This window comes from Melanaphis sacchari, unplaced genomic scaffold (assembly GCF_002803265.2).
Source record: "Melanaphis sacchari strain LSU unplaced genomic scaffold, SCAv2.0 Contig0_pilon_pilon, whole genome shotgun sequence".
Taxonomy (NCBI): Eukaryota; Metazoa; Arthropoda; class Insecta; order Hemiptera; family Aphididae; genus Melanaphis; species Melanaphis sacchari.
Window position 1 is genome coordinate 10182169 of NW_020270366.1, and position 24824 is coordinate 10206992.

The following is a 24824-nucleotide window of genomic DNA, read 5'->3' on the forward strand; positions in this document are numbered from 1 at the left end:
GTAATATCTTGGGGGATATTATGAGGAATAATTTTCAATAAAGTTATTGAGTAAGACGCTATTTTACTTTTAATTATCGTAGTGTTTATCGCTGAAATTAAAAGTTTCCTTACATTTCCCGGTTAACAATAAAATGATCACTTAGCACTTCTTTAACACAAACGTACCGTACATCCCCAGTGGCATTACTTCACTTTTATTATGATCTGGTAAAATGAGTGTATTATATGTGCGAATGATAAAATATTTCATGATAATATTATAATATTAGAAAGAAACTCAATTATATCGCCAACTGTCAGTGATTCATTTTGAATCGATTAAAATTCACCGTAATTATATTTCCACATACGTCAAGTTTGACGAACGATTTCGGTAAATTACAGTTTTTGCATTTGTAAATCGATGCATCATATTTTTTTACCACATGTCTTTATAGTAATATGATGGAAAAAATATTGGTTACCTAAGAGTTGAATGGTGAGAAATGATCTACTTTTATGTTTTCTTAGTAGACAATTAAAAACTAAAGTTTATTTATTGTTCATGTCTCGGTCATGAAAGTATAAATGTAATATTCGTTTGGTTTATTATTTGTCAATAGTATTAATTTTCTGTCAAATCGACTCAAGTAAAGTTTATTTTTTTTATTTTGACTCTAATAATATAAATCATATAATATATCTATCTAATTGGTTTAATTTTGACAAAGAACAATTTTATTATATGGGTTATTAAAGAAAAGATGGGATTCTTGGTAACTTTAAAATTGTATATATATATATATATATATAATATATATACAGTCTGGTTCATTTAATCAGCTTCATTATTTTCTCTGTTGATTTATATTATTTTTATATGATGTATAATTTAAAGCACTTATCAATAAGTATTTATATTTTTTATTTAAAATAGTAGTTATTATTTTTGTTTTTTTAATTATATTAAATTATTTCAACGAAAAAAAAAATGTATAATATACTCGTATATTAATTTAAAAAGTTTAAGATTAATAAATACAAAAAAAAAAATATATTATGATTTTAGTTATACGTGGCTAAATTTAAATTTAATATCATAGAAATTTCAATGACTTCAACTTATGATTTATATGATTTAATAAATGTGAAAAAAATAATATTATTAGTTAAAAGTATTTGTTAAGCCGTAGCGCAGCAACTTGTTCTACTCCACTAATTAATAAATCTATGTACATAGGCTTTAAAAAAAAAAAATCGTTTAACTTGAACTCATATAAAAAAAATCGTTTATTCAACTACATTATATAATTATACATATTTATATACCTATGCCTATGTTACGTGCATATATTTTTCTATTTTCACGTTATTATTCATATATATATATATATATATATAAATAGCTGATTAACTCGATGTTCGCTGTATAGCCACTGGTAATAAGAGATATAATGATATAATGATTATGAGTATGAATACCTTGTTAATTCTAAAACGGTCATGTCATGTATACTTTTTTTTTTGCACAAGCTCACTATTTTATATCAGTCAATAATTATACTAGATATCACAAATTCCCTGTAAACTTTGATTTAAACAATTTATTAAATATTTTAATGTAACACGGCACATCAAATAGGCAATTTAATAACGTGAAATAATTCTGATAATAAAATATTTCTGATTTGTATTAATATCCTAATCAATAAACACCTACAAAAAAGAAATAATAGATATAAAATTCTAAACTATTTTAATCTTAAATTTTTGCTCCATACATTTGATTTCTAAACATATTATTTCATCTTGTATTGTTTTATACTTCATAGTTACACTCGAATTGTCTGATTAAAAACAATTTTTTATGTTGTATCTTTTGAAAAACAAACTTGTGGTGGTATTGATGAAAATTAAACACAATAATCATAAACTTTACATTGTATAGAATTATCGGATATGATTTGAAAAAATGCTTTTAAGTAGAAACTATGACGTATTACAATCACGCAGAAAGTGATACATAGCCAGTTTTGATTAAGTATAGCCACGCTGTTATTAATAAAACGATATAAAATTATTATTTTATTTTTCCTATTGTTTTTAAAATTTTAAATTTTTAGTTGACAATTTTTCTTTAATATTGAGTTATTTTTAAAATGTTATTACTATAGATAATCATATCGATTCGCAAACTAAATAACCAATATAACACGTATAATTTTTGAATATGATTTTATATTTATTGATTTGATCTTACACAAACATTTTGGTTTGATGGACCTTATTTATATAAATTACAGATAATTTGATTAATATACAATTCAATTGGAAAAATTAATACGAATTTAACATTTTATATAATTTTATATAGTTTTAATTTGAATTTAAAATATTTACCGATTTATGTATAAATTCACAAATACATAACTTAAGCTAACTTGTCGGAATTGTGCATCGTTCATCGCTATTTGAGTGCACACAATAATTAAGAGTTATTTAAATAAATCTTTCTAAGACATATTTACTTTAACTTTTTACAATAATTGATATGTTGTAAATAATTATTAACTGTACGCTGAGTTTGGGCATATTAAAATAGTTATTTATAATTTTAAATATTAATATTTATTCTATTTAGAAGTATATAACACTACGGTAATTAGAAATAATTTAAAATGAGGAAAATTCAAACATAAATAAATTATTAGGATACCAAAATTGATTTTTAATTTCTCACGGTTATTATTGTGGTTAAGATGTAGTTGATAAAATGTGTAATTATAAAATCGTAGAAATGAAATAACAATATCAAGGTTATACTAGATTTTTGTACAGTTATGATATAATTAATTTTTTTTTTTCCATTTACTATTATTATAGTTTTAATTATGGAAATTAAATTAAATGAATCCTTATAAGATTTATCAATTTAAAAGTAGTATAGATTATGAATAATTATATTTACTTTATATATTTTTAGAAGTTGAAAATGCGATGATAATAATACATTATAAGTTTATCAATGGTATATATCTTTAGTGTGATCACATTATTTAGATAATAGTACTTGTATTTTACTGTAAATCACCACCTTATATAGATAAGTATAGATAGGATTAATTAACTATAGTAACCAGATACAAATAAGGTAAATGAATAAATAAAAATTATATACAAGTTAAATGAAAATAATTATACGAATATTACGAATATATTGACAAGTCTTGACCATGGACAAACAGTTACTTTGTTCCACTTCGTCCGCACGCCAATGCACTATATCTCCTCATGCATAATAAAGTCAAACAAAATAAAATCGATTTTCAACTAGCAATCGGTTGCGTCATATTTTCCTATTACCAGTGTCGTTATAATATTTTACTCCAAAATAATGGTCTTTTTTTCCCCACCATATCCTCCACCGTTTCGGTTGCATCGAAACGACCCTGGAAACAAATATTCTATGAATAATTGGAACGTTCCCTTTAAAATATACATTTTATAATAATCACGTGAATAAATTATGAGGCATTGTGTGCTCTTATTGCGTACGGTGGTCACATATAATAATAATAATAATAATGATAATTATAATATATATAGGATCTTAAATGGTTTTAATTTTTTATGAGCGTACGTGTGTTGAAGCAATGACGATGTCAATATTCAGCTATCACATTGCACGCCGCGCATCGACTGAACAATACAACTCTAATTATATACAATGTGTCAGAAGAATCCGCCATTAAAATAATTGTTGTGGTTATTATATGACGTTTAATCCGCAAGTATAATAATTTCTAACCATGAATATCGTTTTCATTTTACAAGTGCTCATAATATTGTTGTTAAGATTAACGGAAGTTACTGCAATGAGGCAATAAGTTACTCATTTATCGTCGAAATTGTAAAAACCGTTCTTAATATGCATTGCATACAATATATTGTAAGTATACACACATTATAGTGTATGACCCGGTACGTTTCAAGTATTCGCATTAGGCGGATGGAATAGTTTAAAATAAACAATTATTGGTATTTGACGTACGGAAAAACGAGGAAATAAATCGCAGTACCACATAATCCATGTACGATACTGAAAAATAATAATTTACATCGCGTAAGTACCTATGAATTAACGACCAGAGAAAAATATTTACTTGATGAAATCCGCGATTTCTTCTTGCACGCCGTGTTTTATTCGAATACGATTCGTTAACGCTTATCTTTTTGAATTTGCGGAACTTACGTCGCATCGAAAAGGTTGCGATTTTCAAAAATGTGCTGCCTCCGGAGGACCGGCACACTCGTATAATATATTAAGTATCATTATAGTCTATACTCGCTTGTCTGGCGTGGGCTCAATATCGAGTTATAAAATTTCATAGTACCGTTATTCCGAACGCTCCCATATAATACGACCGGGCGTCTCCGCACATTCTTCGAACAATATAGCGAACAAAGCAGATATTTTTACGATTATCCAAATCGCCGAAAGGGCGATTGCGAGTGCGCGAGGCGTCGGTGGTTTGATCTTCAGAAAATATACTGCTGCGGTACAGCGCAATCATAAAACCGGAGCTCCGTCTTTAAAATGCTCGCCTGTAAATAAAATACAAATAAGCCATTTCTCATACGACCGCGTGGAAGGATTAATCGTAATCCACCGGTTATTTTTATTTTTTTATCTTGTTTTTTTTTTTTATTTTTTTTTTTTTACGGCGTTTAGATTTCTTTCTTCGAGGAGGGTTCATGCCTATTTAATTCGTCTGAGAGGGCATATAAAAATAAACACCACCGACTGCTATAACCGACATCGTGCAACCGGCGTGTTCAATTTATATACACTGCTCTTCCATGATACAGTATAACCTAATAACGCTTAATAAAACGTAAATCTATGCTGCTGTTGCGTCTATCGATTACCGGACGTTTACAAGCCAGCCATATCGTGGGATAGCGAATTGTATACGTAACGTTGAAAACAAAATATCTTTCAACTTTATTACAGACTCCATTGACTTGTAATTTTTCTACACTACGAAATATTACTGTTAAAAAAATATAATATCGTACAAAAATCGTTTACGACATTTTAATTTTAATTTTTAATTAAGTTATAAGCATGTAACATATTACAACTTTAAAATTATCATATTTTGCTTCAAAAATAAAATATCATAACAAACCACGAAAAAACATATATATTTTCTTACCCTTAAATTTGAAAATAGATCAATGCACTACATTATTATAATTTATAAAATGTTACTTCATAAAATTGGTACTGCTGAACACAAATTTGTTAAGTTGCATGCTTATAATATTAAGTAAACACACTCTTAATATTTTCAGTTTACTTAACGCAATACAATTCAATATCACAACTTTATAGTGGTAAAGAGTTTTTTTTCTTAAACTAATGTGAAATTTTTTTTGTTGTGAATGAAATGTATAATTTGTTAATAAGCAATTTTTAAAAGCTTCTTATACTGTTATTCATATTTATGATAGTAGAAGTCATGAATTTAGAATTTAAAAAACTGAAAGGGATCATACATAACTTAAATCACACAATTTCTCTTTTATATTTTATTACTATAAATAATTGGTTTAATAACAATTTAAATAAAAAACCATGGAAATACAAACACTTACTTAAAGTTTAAGTTTATTCAAAAAAAAAAAAAAAATGAAAAAGAATTGGGAACTGCGTCCCTGGTGGTTGGTTATTTCAGTGCCTAGGCCACTAAGTAGATCCGTTCCTAGGCTACTAAGTATAAATTATCATACATTTCTTTAAATATAAATTCCGTCAAAATTGCAGTTTTAGAAAGATTATTGATGATTAGTATAGGTTATGGAAGAAATTGAATGTTCTGTATTCTTTACATGTGGCGTAATTGAATTTGATGTGAAAATATAAACGAGAAATTTATTTTATCCATCATAAGTTGGTTAAGTTAGGTTGCTAGGTTAAGCTTGTGTTTCGAATAATATTCTGTTTATATTAGTATTTTAAATAGGTTATATATTTGGATATACATTATAAAACATGAATTCATTTATCATTACTAAATGAACACCATTATTACGTATTTAATCATTTTGTCTTTATTCCGAATAAATAATACGTAATAACGCAATGTAATAAATTACTCTCAATATTTTTGTTTTAAATTTTACAATAAATAATTAATCATACATCAAACACGTTATGATATTATAATAATCTGATAAAAATTAACACACAATTACTTTATTATGTAGTGCATTTAATAACCAGGCCTGGCCATGTTTATCATGGGAACACTGGTACACTAAGCTAATGTATTAATTTTTTTATACTCAATTAGTATTTATCAAATCTAAAATTACTTGTTCTGTTTTAAGTTAAAACGACTATCTACCTAAATGAAAAATAATTTTCTTTAAAACTATTGTGCAAAAATTAAAACACTCATTAATTTGTTCATATTATTGTATTAATATTTAAGTTTTAGTTTAATGATATAAACTTGTATTCGTATTTGGTGTTCAAAATGATTAGCAATAAATTACTATAAATTATCCAATAAATATTAATTGATTATTTACTTATTTTCCACATATTTATACAATTATTGGTTAGAATGAATTGGTGTTTTACTTTTGTATTTGTTATATTTCTATTGTTATTCCATAATATCTACCTATTCGATAAAATAATCAGGGGGGGGGAATTAAGTTTATTTACCAAAACACCACCACTTGCAGAAATCGATAATCACAATTTAAAATTCAAAATAATAAAATTCTGGATTTCTATTTTTTTCTCATCTATTCTAGTTTTAAGTATACATTTATTTTTTATTCATACGCATTAAATTATTTATATTTTTACTGTAGATAATTTATCCTTAATTTTTTGTAATTTGTTTGCAAAATGTTAGCTTAGTTTACTATCTTGCACCAATACAATATTAATGGAATGCATAGATATGTATTGCTACGTTTAAAAATTGTTGTATGTATGAGTACGTTAAATACATTTTTTAATTAAAAAAAAAAAAAATCACGCCAAAAGTTTAAATCAATAAAAAAATAAATAAATAATAAAAAATAAAATTAAAATAAGTCAATAAAATACTTATTAATATCATTAGTATATGTAATACGAGTATTATCATATTATAACGTAGGTAATAAAGAATTAAAGTAAACGAATAATCTGTATAATTACTTTAGATATGAGTATTTATAAATTTTTAGTTTTTCTGTATCATAGAAAATTTAAATTGGGAGCACTTATATAAGACTTGTGTCGAAATAAGGAGTTTTAATCCATTTTTTTTTTATTTTTTTTCATGATTTCATTATGATATTTAATAGCTAATATGAATACTATCTTTAGCAAATACTTTTGTCCTATGTATCGATGATTTTTTACGGAAATTTGAGAATTTTTAAAATGTATAATTTAGGACATAAATAAAGATACAATCGATTATATTATAGAATATCTTTCCATTCTCGTTTGATCAACCATACATTGTGTTATTGACAACGGATTTCTTTTCCCGCTCATTTTTAATTGTATTAAAACAATCCACAAAATGGATACTTATATCGTTTCGTTTTTTTTTTTTTTGTTTTAACGGCGTGGTGGTTGTTTGCAATATTGCAATATCGCAATGACAAATACATGAAAATTCACCTGCTGCCTTCCACTCCCATACTCGACCGGATAATTGGGTGTAATTGAATTAGCGAAACGAATCAAAAGGAAAATTTGTTGTAAGCGGATTATAAACGTCTACTGGCTGAACCCATTGCCCTTTTAAAATCACAGCCTTGGAAGTGAGGGATTTCAAGAAATATTCAACGTAGTCATAGAGTTATATCTGTGCATTTCAGGTAGCACTTACCACGTTCATTGTGCTTTAACAAAGTTATGAGTTTGTTGATTGCATGTGAATTAATAGGAACAAATAAAATAAAAAAAATTATATATTTAACATGTACCCATATAGTTCGATTGCCATCTATAGAATAATTTGCCATCATATAGGTTGTCTCTAATAATGGAAATAATGATATAATAAACTAAATTCATATATTTATTGTACACACTCCCTTAAAAAAAATTAAAAGATTATTATATAGATTCAAGTTTTCTAAAAACAAAACATATTTGTTATAATTTTTCATGTTTTTTAAGTTTTACTTTACTACTATTTTATATTTGCTAACTATTGTCTAAACAGCTTAAAAAATATGAGTACAAAAAAAACACGATATATATATATATATATACCTTGTAATTATTGCTAAATTTATTATTATTTTAAACAGTAGCATTTAAATAGAGTTAAAGTTATATTCTACATTTTCCTTCCATATTTCACATATTAATGATATTAACAACTATTAGAGTAAGTTATTAATTATAAATTGTATTTTAAATGTAATATAAAAAATCATAATAAATAAATAAAAGTGTAATGTAAATATGATTCATAACATTATATTACTTAACAAGTATTTTTGAATTGGTTATTTATTAATATGATATGATATTATTTAGCCCGCAATGTTCATGTCGTGAAATGCAATTCGGACACTTATTTTTAGCATACAATTCGGAAGCACTACTTAGATATGTATAAGTACACTTAATATTGTATAACACACGATAACATACGATAACATAATATTTGTCCGTTATTGAAACCGACGTTTAAACTTTAATACCTGAGTATAGACAGTGATTAATTAATATCCCGTTCGTGGTCGTCGCAAATCGACGAAATTCATGAGGTTTCATGGTCTATAAAAAAAAAAAACAGCAATAAAGATGATACCGTCCTTATATTTGATATATTATATTATTATACACTTGTAAGATTTTGACCAATTAAACGGGAAATCCGACGTCTAGACATTTTTGACCATGTGGTCGAACTGGATCCGTGATCGCGTTCCCAAAATAAATTCTTTGAAGAAGTTGTTCGATTCAAGCCGGGTCATTTTGTCGGATGATTTTATGCAACACGTAAACCGTATTAGTGAGTGTAGTTGATTTCGCAATACGGTCAAATTACGCATTGTCTTCTGGCGCATGAATTCGGTTGGTCGTACATTAAGGTTAGGTGAAAACATAATAATGTGCAGTACTTATCCATTTTAATAAATACACATAGTTGCGTGTTACTACCTTACATTTAGTTGTACTTAACTATCATTATAAACATTTCCTTCGTTTATTTAAATTTTTACTTGCTTACGTTGTTTCTTAGATACGTTCAATTTCTAATCCATAGAATATCGCTATATATCTTGAACATAAATTATAATCGTAGGTATAATCTCAAAATTAATATACAGACAAATAAATACTTATTTTGAGTGGTGACATCAACATGTTAGTGTATATTGAAAAATACACAGACATGTAAATTTACTAAATTATTCAACCAGATGGTACCTTCAGTATAATTGACCAAACATCAATTTGATTAAAAAAACGATATATTGATGTAAAATTATTAATAAAAAAAAGATCTAATTTTTGATTAAATTCATTATAAATTATTACATAGAATAAATTTAATTTTAAAAAAGCAATACATTTATTAAATCCTTCACCACTTTTTAAATATAAATGGTAAAAATATTGTTTTAGTATTAAATACTATACCTGTGTTTTTTTTTGTCAATTCGAATATAATATATATATGTATCTTTTCTATTAAATGTGTTACACTATTACACATACACATTTTATGTGTTAAATTTTATTTATCTTAAATTCAAAAATATAAATATTTTCTTCACATAAATACTTATATTTATATGTTCGAGTCGTTTACCTAAATCTATGATATTGGTTCGAGGTAATTTTAATCAAATAACTTTTTATTTTAAACATAAAGATACGATTTTTTTCAATATAATAAAATATATGTTCCAAGAAAACAATATTTTATTGAATAAAATATGTTGAAACCATATTGAAAATTCAATATTCAATTTATTATAAATAAAAACAGAAGTAAACTTTTTGATTTACGTTAAATATAGTTAAAAAAAAAAATTATATTTTTTATTTAAATAGACAAATAATGAAATTAAGTATCTAACAATGCTTATACGTGATTCAATTAAATATAGTAAAATTAAAATAAATGGACCTAATTATATCTGCAACTATTCTTTAATAAATTAATACTTTAAATACAAATCTATTCAAAATATATTTTCGTTTTTCAAATTGTAATAATTTATTAATCTCTGCGTATTATTATAAAAAAACCTTTGGATTTAAAAATAGTTTTCTATTATTTTTATATAACCTATGGAATTATTATTATCTTTTTAATGAGTTTTTATATAATTCACTCTTGAATATTATTATTGTTGTAATTATCTAGTATTATCGAACTAACAATGAGTCCATTTGATTCCTGAAAATAATATTACGGCAAAAACTTTTATTTGTGAATTGAAAGTGCAATCTACCGGAAAACTTCAAAAGTTTAGATTGCTAAAAATTTTCATTAGATGGCGTGGTTCGCGGTGACAAACAATAGTTATAGGTCTTATGTATACTTGGGGTTCTTAGTGAAGCTTGGAACGCATTGTTGTTGTATAGAAATAGTTTTTCTTCTATCTTTTTCTAAGAATACTTTATAATTATTCTGGCACTTTCATAAATAGAAATCTATTTTAAATTCAACTTTTAATTGGTAATATATTTTCAATAATTTCATAAGCTACCTATAGGAAAAATAATATTGTTGATTTTACTGACGTGGTATATTATGGTAACCGTAGTTCGTATGTTACAAATGTTTTTTTCACATGCCTACGTTGTACCATATATATAATAAAACTATTTAATTTAATTCTTTACGCAGAGTTATTATTCTCGGTCTTTACTTACGTATCTATTGACAAAATACCGGATCAAAGCGCCCTGAGTATATAAACATCTTTTTTTCAATATTTGCGCAAAAAAAGAACAAATATACCGATAGTGTGGCCGTCAAAACAGGGCATTTTTAACTTCAATGCCGCCTACCACGTTAAAAGGCAGATATGAGGGTAGAGAAATCGATCAGTTCTAAATGAAATGCACCTCGTTTATCCTCGTGGACCTTTCAATTTCCTGTTACACACGTATATTGTTGGTCGTCATCGTCTAGGCCGGAAGAATGAGGATTTATTCTATACGCTAAATCGTATTGTACTTGTTTACGCAATATATATGTGCATATTATTGATTTTTGCACGATATTTCATTAATTCAATATCATTTTTTGTGAGTATGTTATGTAATGCATAATTATTATTATTATCACGTATTGAAATTGCTTTAGTTACCGAGTATCACGACGACCATAATTGGTAAAAAAGAATGTATTTGCATTTCTATCGAAGATCTGAGACAGAAATGTAAATTAAATCAAACGAAATCCTATTATATAAAATTATATTTGTTATTATATATAACTGTATAAGTATAAAATATTACCTAAGCTATATAAATCGTTATCAGCGAATTTGTGCAAATTAGTTTGAAAGGTGCGTGTGTTAGAATTATAATATACACTATTTGATGTATGTATGTGCATTATACTAGGTTAGTCTTGTAGTAGGTTTTCTAAGTATTAATTACTTATGACAGATAAATCAATGTCAATAAATAATTTTCGCATTACACTGGCCGCATTCCAATACATACACAACCTCTATTTAAATAAAATCTATTATTGTTTAACCGGAAAACGTTCGGTTTTAATATTAAATTATAATATTATACTTAATATCCATTGCAGGTTAGTTAATTTGTTTTAGGAATAAAAAACACGCACGTTAAAATATAATACCACCATGAAGATAATTTAAAAAATGTAATTACTTTGAGAATAAAACGTTATAGTTTGCGTATTACGCTCGTTCATATATGTAATATGTATGGGAAAACGATACATATTATAAAATCGGTAGAACGTTATAATTCTAATTAATTGAATATGGATAACAAATAAATTAATTTCCTTTTATCTACTCATCCATGATAATTGTAATCTAACAGAACATGCGATTTTGAATGTTTTGATTTACATAAGCACGGGCAATATTACCATAAGCTTTACACAATACATCGTTTTCTGCAAATCTATGCATATTATCAGGAAATTATATATGATTCGCTGTTTTATCTAATAAATTTGCACATTGTTCAGTATACATACTGACTATGAGTATGTTTAGAAATTCGCGTATTATTGGGTGTCTCACAAGTATTTGGCTAGGTAGTCATCAAATTTTTTTAAGTAAATTTTAAAATTTTTTTTTTATTGGAACATTTTTACTGTGAGAGAGCAACGATTAGCAAAAAAAGCAATTATTTTTTAATTTGTTTGAGCTTAATATATATATATTAAAAAAAATATATTGTTATCATTTTTATTTTGAGATAACCAACTTTTTTACATTGTAGCTACTTTATGCATATATTTTGAAAGTTGAAAAGCTAATTTTCATTTAGTATTTAAATAGTTATATAAGTCTTAATGTTTTGGGCAAGAGTTGGATAATAGAAAGTACTTATATTTTCATATGTTGGAGGAGGTAATATGTGTGAAAAAAAACATAGTAAGACATTAATTTGTCTATATATGGTCATAAACAATATCTTACAATAATCTTTACATTACTTTCTTTCTTTTTGTTCATAGAATGTTCAAATGTTACGAGAAAGCAGTTTTTTTTTAATGTACATATATCAAGACAATATAAACTATTGTTATGTTAATTCGATAATGTTTATACTTTATTTAATTGTTATGTTTACTCCATACCCATACTTGCACAGAATAAAAAAAAATGTTCTAGCAGTATTCCAATAAAAATAATATTTCAAATGAATAGCGTTTTATGTTGTTATGTTACACTTTATGTAAAAAATATATTATCATCAAACGTTATTTTTATACAAGTAAAATAAAGATAAATCGATAGGTTTCGTCGGTGGTCTCGAGTATATTGTAAGCCACAATCAATTTTCTCATTGGTTTGAGATATCTGAGTATGTCCACTGGGTTGCTGTACAGTATATATGTCGTAGCCACTTTATGAAATTGATCTTTTCATGAAAAGATGACCATTTCATGAAATGGAAACAGATTTTTTACACTTCGTGAAGTTCGAAAATATTTCACAATATGGTCACTTTTTCATGAAATGGTCACACTAATTTAACATCGTGTAATTTTTTTCACAATGTGGTCGTTCACTTTGTGTACTGAAAATTGAAATACAATATTTATAACACACGTAAATGTACAAGCTTTAATAAACATAAATGTAAGTTATTTTTATCTGAAGAATACGTAAAGTTTGATTATATCCGTTAACTAGGTAGGTATACGTGACACGTGTCCATATAAAATAAAACAAATACTATCTATATTCTATACGACTATTATACTGAAATTACCGGACTATCCGAAATGTGTAGATAATATTTTATTGGTTTTGATAAAAGTCATAATAGGATAATGTCATACCAGTATTTTAGTTATACTTTGATGCTCAAGTTTTTAGTAATTGCTGTGTGGATCATTCGATCGTATTCTATTACAATTATCTACTGTATTCTATCTCTACGTAGTATATTAAAAATGGTTAACTTTAATGAAAAAACTGAGTTTTACCAAAAAATGGATAAATATTATTTGGATAAGCCTGGTAAAAAGCCATATACATCTGAAAAAATCGAGTCGATAATTATGGAAATTACTGACGCTAAATTAACGTAAGTACCTACATATACATTATACCTACTAAGTTTATTTATTTGTTTTCTTATAATACATAGTGTAACTCGTCTATTTGACCAATCAACAAATGTAAAAACTCTTTTTTTTTAAATTCCAAGATATATTTTATAAATAAGTTATTAAAAACAATTTCAGAGTTTAAAACTTTGAATTAGGTAAAGTTATTGATTTTTTTAGGAAGAAATAAATTTGAATTTTAACAAACTTTGAAAATTGTTTAAATTAGTGTGACCATTTCATGAAAAAGTGACCATATTGTGAAATATTTTCGAACTTCACGAAGTGTAAAAAATCTGTTTCCATTTCATGAAATGGTCATCTTTTCATGAAAAAATCAATTTCATCAAGTGGCTACGACATATACAGTACACGTGTACGGTATTCCTTTCAGAGTTCACTGAAATTTCAATAATTGTTTATTGTTTTTGTATTTCTATAACACAGTTCGTATGCGCATTTTTCGATTATGGTAAAGTAAATTACAAATTATTATTATACGAGTATATTGTGTGTATAACTTTAAAATCACACTTAATCCAGTAAAAGTTTTATTCATCTTTAATAATGCTTTTATGAAATAGCCAACAAAACGTCATGAATTATGATATATACCTATAGGTATACATTATTCATATTCATAACATGTATACATATTTATATATATACACACACACCATGTATAAATTACACCGTGTGATCCATTTAACAAAAGGCACTTGTTATTTCAAAAACTATTACATTTTTAGAAATATTTTTTATACGTCATTTTAAATTGTTAAAAACAATTCTTTTCTAGAATAAATTTAAAATATTCCAACGTATAAAAATCGAATTCAGGAAAAATAGTCTATGAGACGTGTATTTAAAGTTAAGTTTAGATAAGTAGGGTGAAATGATCAAAAGAACACTTCAAAATTATGGTTCTCTATTCCACTCGTTTAAATTTAAAATACTTATAATTAATGGACTTGAAATCTTTAATGGATTTGATACTTATAGAGAGAAATACTACAATTATTAGTCTGTTTTAGAATATTAAATTAAAAATGTATGTTATAATTTTTATATTATAAAAAACTAAAAAAACTTAAGAAGTGATAACTAAAAAAAAAAAAAAAAAATATTTAACGATTTAAAAAAAATATTTTCAAAAATTGAAATAGCTTTTAAAATAGCTAATGAGTGTCTTACGTTAAATGAATCACTCCATATGTGTCATACTCTCATTTCTATATCCCGCTATCACGCTATAAACGGTAATTATAACATATAGGTACTGTTACGTGTAGTAGCTACCAGAGCATATAACTAGTTGTATGAGCTTACTATATAATACTATATTCTATATTATTATAATTTTGAATAATTCTTTGCACATATTATACTATGCTTATGTTTATTATCATCACCATAAATATATCACTCCATTAATATTTATTGATTCTCATGCTCACGTTTACAGTTTAACCATGCGATCTTGTTAAAATTCTATTTCTAACATCTTTTAAGAATATTTAAAAGAAAAAATGTAATTTACCAAATGCTTTTTTTCTGTTAATAGTAATTTATACATTAAGGTGTTTTAATATCTTTCAAGTTTATATGAAAAACTAGTGAAGTTAAATTGTTCAAAGAAATTGAATTGACACATACATCTATACTTTATTGAAAACTCGAAAATTAGAGTATTGAATTTCTTAATTGTTTATTGAACTTTTATACATAAAATAAATTATAATTATTAATAATTGATATTTAAAGATATATTTACTAAACAAGTAATATATTAATATATTTATATATATTAACTACTAAGATAAAATAGCGTGTATGTATGTTATATATTCAAGTATAATATACTATTAACAAGATTGTTGCGCGCATAATGTGAGTATAATTATATAATAGCACAAGCTTACTGTCTGTGGTTCAATATGTGCAGGTGACCATAATTTAGGCACGTGTAACCGCCTAGCATTTTATTATTATATTATCTCTATATGCTGTATATGTAATTTAATGGCCAGTAGATTATAATTATAATGCTGATGTAGAGGCGATAGAAATGTACTTAACACATAATATTATGTTAGCTGTAGGTATAGCAATAACGCTATTGTTGTGATGTTTTTATTTTAGTGACCCGAAATCGACACAAATTACGTACAGCACGAAACGTTGGTTCTTAACATTAAACTTTTCATATGTTTTGATAAGGTGTCGTGGACCCGAGAACGCTGGTTGCTACCGAGAGGGCGGGATCGTCATGGGAAAACCGCTACATGTGCAAGGAACACCGCCGGGCTGGAGCGACGTTCCAGGGAAAGGTGTACAATTTTTTAGAAAGGCCATCCGGGTGGAAATGTTTCGTATACCACTTCACCGTGTAAGTAGTACATTTACATTTATATAATTTATATGCGTATTGGATGCAGTACGTTGCAGGTAAAATAAATTATATTCTACACATCAAGGAAAAAACAAAAACAGAAATTGCGCAACGATTTGCAAAAAATGTCGTGTTGTAGAATTCACGTACTTCGATGGTGTAACGTACTGGGTATATACTGTATACATGTGGTTAAGTGCATATTTATAAATTTTACTGCAGGGAAACGTTTGAAATTTTTTTAATATTTAATATTAAATGTCTGAAACTATTTCGTTTCAGTATATGTTTAAAAAAATAGCTTAATTCTATGTGACAGAAATACAATAAAACAAATGTAAAAAATAGATAAATTTATACATAACACTTGGGACTAGATGGTTAAGAAACCATCGACAATTTATCGAGAAATATGTCTTAAAATCACAAGGAGTGATTTAGAATCATTTATAAAGGGTTAATTTTCTTGTGTACATCTCAGTAAGCAAATTAGCATTCCTCCACGGTCATCTATAATACTTGTATAAATGATAGTTTAAATATGTTAAATAAAATATTTTTTATATTATAAAATTAAAAATGTTGTACTAAAAAATATAATATACAATTAATCATCATTAAGTTGTTTATTGAAATAATTAACTATTAAATGGTTTTACGCAGTGTTTTATCATCACAATGCTTTTGCAGCGTTTTAGACGGAAGTATTAAAGTTTTAATTTTCAAAATTCATATTTTAATGAAAATAACCATTTTGTTTTTATAATATGTACAATGTTCATGTAATTTAGATTTTAGATAGTTTAATGTTTATATTGCACATGCGCGAATATTTCGTAAAAAATAAAATTATAACAAAAGGATCATTCTGTATAATATTAATATTTGCACTATATTCGGATATTGAAATTGTATTTATGAAACTGACCTAATGTCTTAGACAATTCAATAATCGACCATACACTTGAAAATATCGTGTACATTGTTAATAACTATAATATATCATATTTTAGACCACATATTAGGCAATCCTAATAACTATAAATCAGTACGACGTAGTAATAAGTAATAATATCTAATATCAATTTTGACTACGTACATTAAATAACACGAAATCCAAATTTGTAAATAGAACTTAATTTGACGATAAACTATAGGTAACAATAAAACAAAAAAATTATTTTCTTGTGAAATAAACCTTAAGTAAATAAGTTTAAGTTTCATTAGTTCTCACTTAAGTATTTTGTAAATTTATTTATGAAATAAAATTTTAAACTTATTACTTACCTGAATGTGAAGCATGCTGATAATTAAATAATTGATATTGGCGTTTACTGTAAAATTATATAAACGTTATACTATGATGATTGATGTGTATATAATGTTTAAATAATAGTTTTTTTTTTCCAGTTTCAATATTTAAAACATTAGTAAATACAAATAAATTATGATAAGTATTTATCAAACGATATTTTTGATTTTTATATTTAATATAACAGATATATTACTTAGTAAAAATAATTTATACAACAGAAACATAATATTTTTTTTTTTTTTTTTTTGAGACAAAGATCTAAGTTTGTTAAATTTCAAAAGGCTATATTTATAATTATTTATTGAAATTTTGATTGAAAATTATTAGTTTAAAACAGTACTTAATTAATGTTAGGTGTATTGATATTACAATTATTAACAGTATACACGTAACCTATTGTATGTATCTGCGGAATATTAGTCGTCAAACATCTAAATTGAAATTTAGAGAATCCATTTCAAACGTTAGTTTGTTTAAAACATTACTAGATTTGTTCATCTAAAATGAATAATTACTCGTGAGTATTGCACATAGGTATAGTCTATACCTACGTAAAATAATTGATTTAGCAAAATTGTATTATATTATTTATAATATTGTTTATATTATAATAACTCTGATAACATAGAATAATAATATATGATTAGATTTCTAATTAAATTAGTTATTTATAGAGTTCCGTTACCGGACAATAACTTTTTCATTTTATAAAAAAGTTTTCATTGCATGATGGTTTTTAAAATAAAAAAATAATATTTTTATAAATTCAGTGGATTTATAAATTTAAACAAGAACTTGTTTATTTATCAATTATTATGTTCAATGGTTTTCTATTAAATTAAATCAATGTTACGTATGTTTTAAGGAATTTTGAATAAAATTGTTTCAGACATAGTTTTATAATTTATAAACACAATCACCCAAATTGAAATCGCGTACTTACAAAAGCAGAAACATCAATTTTTTACTAGATTATAAATCTTAACAGACACTAATGAATGTCCTGAGTCCGAATGCCATCCGTCAATCTTCATTAATTCTCGTTGGCAGTCATTTCACCATGCCAACCAGCTGCGGTTTCATTAGAACATCGCTAGTGCCACTGCAGCTGAGCTCTGTTTGTGGTCTAAATTCCTTAGAATTCCTCTTGAAAACTATATATTATTTTAGTTACACTGTTAATAGTTTACTCGGAAGTCCGGGCCATCTTAGAAAACGAACCTACATTCCGATACGTGACTAGCAAAAAAAAAAAAAAAAATCACGTGTAGAAAATTACTCGATAGTCATTATAGTTCAAACTGTGTAAAAAAGAATAAAGGAAGCAAAAGGTATTTACGCGTTTTATGCAGCCAATTACTTATAATTAAGTTGGAATTAAACTCACCATATTTTGAATAGGTACTCAATATTTTACATAAAAAAATAAAAATGTATTATTTTGTATTTATAATTTCTGTAGCCTATTGTATATCTTAATTATTATACTAACATTAATTTTCTTTTCCAATTATCCCAGTTAACAGATTTTACAGTAGACTACATTTTAATACCATTAACTTACACATGTCATTATTTGAAACCATCCGCCTATTTCTTCTTTAAACTTTTTAGTTCACTTCGCTGCCCGCAGAGTAGTGTTTTCAATAACTCGGACTAAAAGCTTTTGCAGGAAAATATTTGTCTACGTCGCAAATCAATATTTAGTAGAAATAATTTAATCGGTTTTGAAAATATTATAAATATATTTCTTGGCTATACAGTGTTTTTGTGTCATTTTAGATACATATTATATAATATTTCAATATGTGTGAGTCATATGTTTTCTAGATGAATATTTCAATTTAATTTCTGTAGACGAATATGTAAAAAGATTGAACTCTAGGCGTCAGAACTAGGGTCTCCCGGGGAAAAACGGTATTTTAATTTTATCCTCTTTCATACCATCATTCGTTACTAGAGAATAATAAAATATTCGTTCTACTGTGGCTGATTTGTAGTTAACCAGTGAGAATACAGAGTTTTTTTCGGTTGAAATGGTAGGGTAAGTGGTTAAGAATCAAGATGGCAGGTTTTTTCGGAACGAGCTAAGAAAAAAAGTTAAATTTTAAAATTATATCGTGGTTGGGGGGAGGGGGGATGTGATGATACACTTGAAGCTTCCAAAAAACAATACTCCGGGGAAATCCCCCATAATTTTCTCGTTCTTATGTTATGTATGCGTTGGCATATCCTTAAAAAAAGATCCGGAAAACTCGGCCCCATTATTTGGGGTAATATTGCTATGAGTCCCGGAAAAACAGTAGGTACAGACGATTACAACTCGTTTTATTACTATTATTATTGTTCGTATTTTTATGGCGTGTCACACGCAAATGAGACCGAGATATTGCGTGTTTATATATACTCGCCAATTTTTTTTTTATTTTTTTATGTGCAACCGAAACAAGGGACGGGCGTAGAAAGGGGCTGGTTGTCGGATTGTCGGGAAACGGTCTGACTAACGAATATTTTTCCTACCCATCTCGATTCGACGATGACGTTTCTCTCTCTCTGTTGTTTGGAAAAATATTAATAATAACAACAACAATAAACGGAAAAATTTTTGTTATACCTTCCTAAATATTCTTGCGTACATTCTGATGTTTACAGGATGTACATAAAATACACACGAATAATGTTCTCACACTGTTTGAGTGTGGAATAAATGAAATTATTCTACATAAACCTCGTTTCACATTTTTGCACGCCCGTTGATAGTGGCAGGGCTATCTGATACCTGCAGTACACTTACTATTGTATCTATATATTTTTATATATCTGTATGTATATACATTTAAATTATACTTTTATACTGGTAACGTTTTCAATTTTGTGTTTAGGACTCATGTACGTTCCCTGCAATCATTTTGTAAAATTACTTTTTGTTTATCGATTACGACATGCTCATGATGAATATAATCATTAATTATATACACGCTCATTGCAGACGAATAAGTAAATTATTACCAATTGTATACACTGTAACACCACCTTTTCTTTGAATTAAACGTTAGATCATTTTTATCTTTCAACGTAGGTATTAAGATTTCGTTATGTTAATCTGTGTTTAAATAATAATAATCATGCTTTTTAACGATCAAGCAGTTTTTTAATGTTTAATCTTATTTTTTAAATTTTTAATAAAACATAAAAAATGAATACTGACAACAATAATTTAGAAGGCAACATAATTTTAACGTTTACAAGAAAATTAATAATGAAATATTTCGGTAGTAGGTTTTTTTTAATAAATATATATACCTACTTATCATAATTTATAAATATAATATCTAAACACTAAATATTAATTTATTAATATAAATTTAATAATTTATTAATATGTTATAGATTCTAAGTGATTCAATGAATGTATAAATTTTACAATGATGTGTAGTTTTCTTATATATATATATATATATATATATATATTTAAAAAAATATGATATATCCTAAAAATTATTTAAAGTGGTTTTTGATACCAAATTGAATCTAATTTATAATTTACAAAATAACTGTGAGAGGAGGAATCGACGGATAATTGGAATATTTATACATAAAATTAGTTTCTGACAAAATATATCTTAGATTTTGTATTTTATTTAAAAAAAAAAAAAAATTGAATAATTTAGAAATTTGGAATTTTTTCAAAATATTTATATAAATAAACCTATAAACATAATATAAATTTCTAATCATTTAGAATCATTTAATGATCGTCCTTATTTTTTTTTTTTATTGCTTTATAATATTACTTATAATTTTAGAAAAAACCCATAACTTTTATTTTATTTATTTATACTATAAAATAAGTTTTTTTTGTACTTATCATCAGATTGTTATTTAATTTATGTTTACAGTAAAAATAAGTATGATATTTTAAAAATATCTGATAGTATAGGTATTGTTAATATGTTAATACCTATTATTGATTTATATTTGTGACACGCAAATAATGTACCAACATGCTATGTGACATACATTTTAAATATTGATAGCTACCCTAGATAGAATGTTATCGAAAACTTGAAGTCTTGTTCGTTTCTATAAATGTCAAGTATACATTTTATTTTTATCAATATTGCAATACCTTTATTTATTTTATCAATAATTTTGCTATTTTTGCTTTACTTTTTAATTTTTAATCGCTAAACCTATCCACGTTATTTTAGATTTTGAGTGAAGCCATAAATATATTGATTTTAGAATGATATGATTATTTATAATTTTTTATAATAAATAGTAGAAGGTGGAGGAGAGTAAAAAATTCCAGTTATTTTCATAATATTCATAGATACATAACATTTTTACGAAATAATATATGTTATCATTGATAACATTTACAAATTAGTTTGAATCTCTTTTGAGCTAATTATAGATATTTTTATATTTTTATGATTATTTTCAATTTTTTTCAGTATTTTTTTGAAAATGTCTATAACAATTTAATATATAGTACTTTTTAAGTTATTTATTCACCAATTGAAAAACATTAGAAATATATAGTTATAATATTAATTATTGATAAACATTTTAGTCAAAATCATAAAAATTTTCATATTATTTAATGTTAGGAATTCATAAACATTTTTTTATTTAATATCTGAATTGAATATTAAATTTAAGATGCTCATACAAATTTTTTTCTATAATAAAACAAAAAAATAGTTTACTAGAAAGTCACATTAATTTTTTATGAGTGTTTTGAAGTTACATTTTTTACGACATAGGATAATTTACCCGTAAATAACTATTTCTGCTCAATTAATTTTTGATATTTTATCGTAAACAAAAATAAAAATTCATAAATACTTGAAATTTATGAAAAATGTTATTACAATTATTTCCCACACATGTTAGATCTTTCTAAGTATGTTGATTTTTTTTCGAGCTATGTATGAGCATTTAAAATTCAAATTTTTTTTTATAAATATCAATCAATATTATTTTAATTGATCGATATGCTTAAAATGTATAGTGAAAAAATTACTTTATAGTATTTTAAATATATTATAAAATATATTTTGTAATATTGTAACATAGGTTGACAAATCGTCTCTACTTAGAATATTTTTTTGTAATTTAACACATACATTATAGTGACTTACTTCACAACGATACATAATTTACTCAACATTTATTACTGAGTTGAATGATGGTTACTTATTTCTTTATTCTTTTTTTCTAAATTTCAAATATATTTATTTTTTTTTAAGAATAATAAATTATAATTGTGGTTTTAAGAATCTAAATTTGGTTTAAAATAAATTATGTTTTTAAAATTATTATTGATATAAAACTTATGTTTGTTTGTTGAAACTTTCTTAAGTTAACGTATGGTTTACAAATATTTTGCTAAGCAATATTTTTGATCTTAGGCGTTATGTGACAGATGTATGTAAATGCGTAATTATTACTCCACTCATTGCCAAAGGATTTAAAATAGACTTAATAGATTAAAGAGACTTATAGTAAATATAAATATATTTTTTAAATTATTGTTGATGTTCAACTCAAATATGCACGTTCAAACGTGTTTACTCGGTATATTTTGTTCAAAAAACAGTTAAGTGGAATCCTCTTAATTAATTAATTTTAATACCGATGTAATTATTTAACACTCTCATTGCTTGTTTAGTTTTCAACTAAAACATGCAAACCTAAAATAGTTGTGAAATAACTATATAAATTATAAACCGTATTGGTACAGGGATTACGGTTATATTATATTAAGGATTAATTAGTTTTACATATCACTTTTAGATGACTAACCTTATGAATACTAATTAATTTCATAGTATAAAATATTACAATAATGCGTTTGGATTTTAAATTTAAAAAAAAATTTTTATATTCAAATTTATATATATAGATATTTAGAAAAATATCACTTTCAAACGATTACAGTTATTAACAAAAATAATATTATAGGTACGTATCAAATAATAATTTCAGATTCCTCAATTAATAATAAAAAAAAAAATACATCGATTAAATATTTTTTATGTAAATTACAATATTAAACTACTCCTACTGATGTAAACATTATTTTCTTAAAATTTAAAAAGTTGTTTACTGGTTATCCTTATCGCACACAATATCAGTTAACTCTTTACTTGCTTTAAATTTCATGTTAAAAATATTTTTCATAATAAATTTATTTATCAGCACTAGATTTGAATAATTAATTTTAAAATTTAATCATAACAATTTTTTAGAAAAAATTTCAAATTATTGAATACAACATATACTCAGGTTTCAAGTGTTGCCTAATATTTATAAATCAAATTTATAATAGAGTTAACACTTAAAATTTTTGGAATTGTAATAAGTCGTTTATATAACGCTATTTTAGTTTATTTCTAGTGTAGGTAATTAAAATATTTGTTTTGACAAAGTTTCTTCTTTGATCAAGTCGATTAAGAATAGTATAATATTAATTGGTGTATGCCGTGATATAACCTCAAAAATTAGATTTGAGACTTTAAGGCTTTTTCAAGAAGAAAACAAATTTGTAATAAAACCAACTACTGACAATAAAACTGATATAATTAAAATATTCTATAAGTAGTTTTTAAGACTACGAGCCAATAGTTGTTTTAACTTATACTTTAATTACATTTATATGATTTTAACTATGTAATAACATAAGCCATCTATATCGTATTTATAAAATTTTTGATTATAATTTACCATTTGGTCATTTGAGCCTTGGGAAATTTATTAAAAATTTAAAACTTATTGATTATTAAATACATTTTATATTCTATTTTAAAATAAAATGATTTCTCGTTTTTGTGTGTTTTTATTTTTATTTTTATTTTTTTGTTTCATATCTTTGTTGAAAATCATTAATCATTGGATAATTTTATAAATATACTAGTGAAGGATTGTTGTATGCATTTCATTACTTAAATACATTAATTAAATTCATAACAGTATAATAATGCTCAGTGCTTTTTTTTTTCGTTTAACTAATCATTATGACGAATACACCAGTGGTGCATGATTTTCCACTCAATACTCAAAATAATTTAGAACACCAAAATATCAAAATATATTTTCAGTCTGTATAGTTAGTTAATTTTTACGACAATCACATACATAATATATTTTGGTTTTCCATTAAATTGACGTAAAAGATTGGCAAATTATAAAATATATATATGATAATTGGTTTAACAAAAATATTATTATTGTTATGGAATAAAATATTGCTTCAGGTTTTGTATCCTATTTCCCACTTTTTCGGGGTCACGCGCAATTAT

The 24824-nt window shown here is 25.1% G+C and overlaps 1 protein-coding gene across 4 annotated transcripts in view; it reads left to right on the plus strand.

Annotated features, from left to right (window-relative positions):
• LOC112596539 (potassium voltage-gated channel subfamily KQT member 1) overlaps nucleotides 1-24824 on the plus strand; it is a 246064-nt gene that overhangs the window by 87370 nt on the left and 133870 nt on the right. For 3 of the 4 annotated variants that reach the window (XM_025342278.1, XM_025342294.1, XM_025342287.1), the window contains one exon: nucleotides 16031-16199. In XM_025342278.1, coding sequence (XP_025198063.1) covers nucleotides 16031-16199 — 169 coding nt within the window. Of the gene's footprint in view, nucleotides 1-13505; nucleotides 13789-16030; nucleotides 16200-24824 lie in introns of those variants that run through there. The other variant, XM_025342304.1, reaches the window with a different exon arrangement.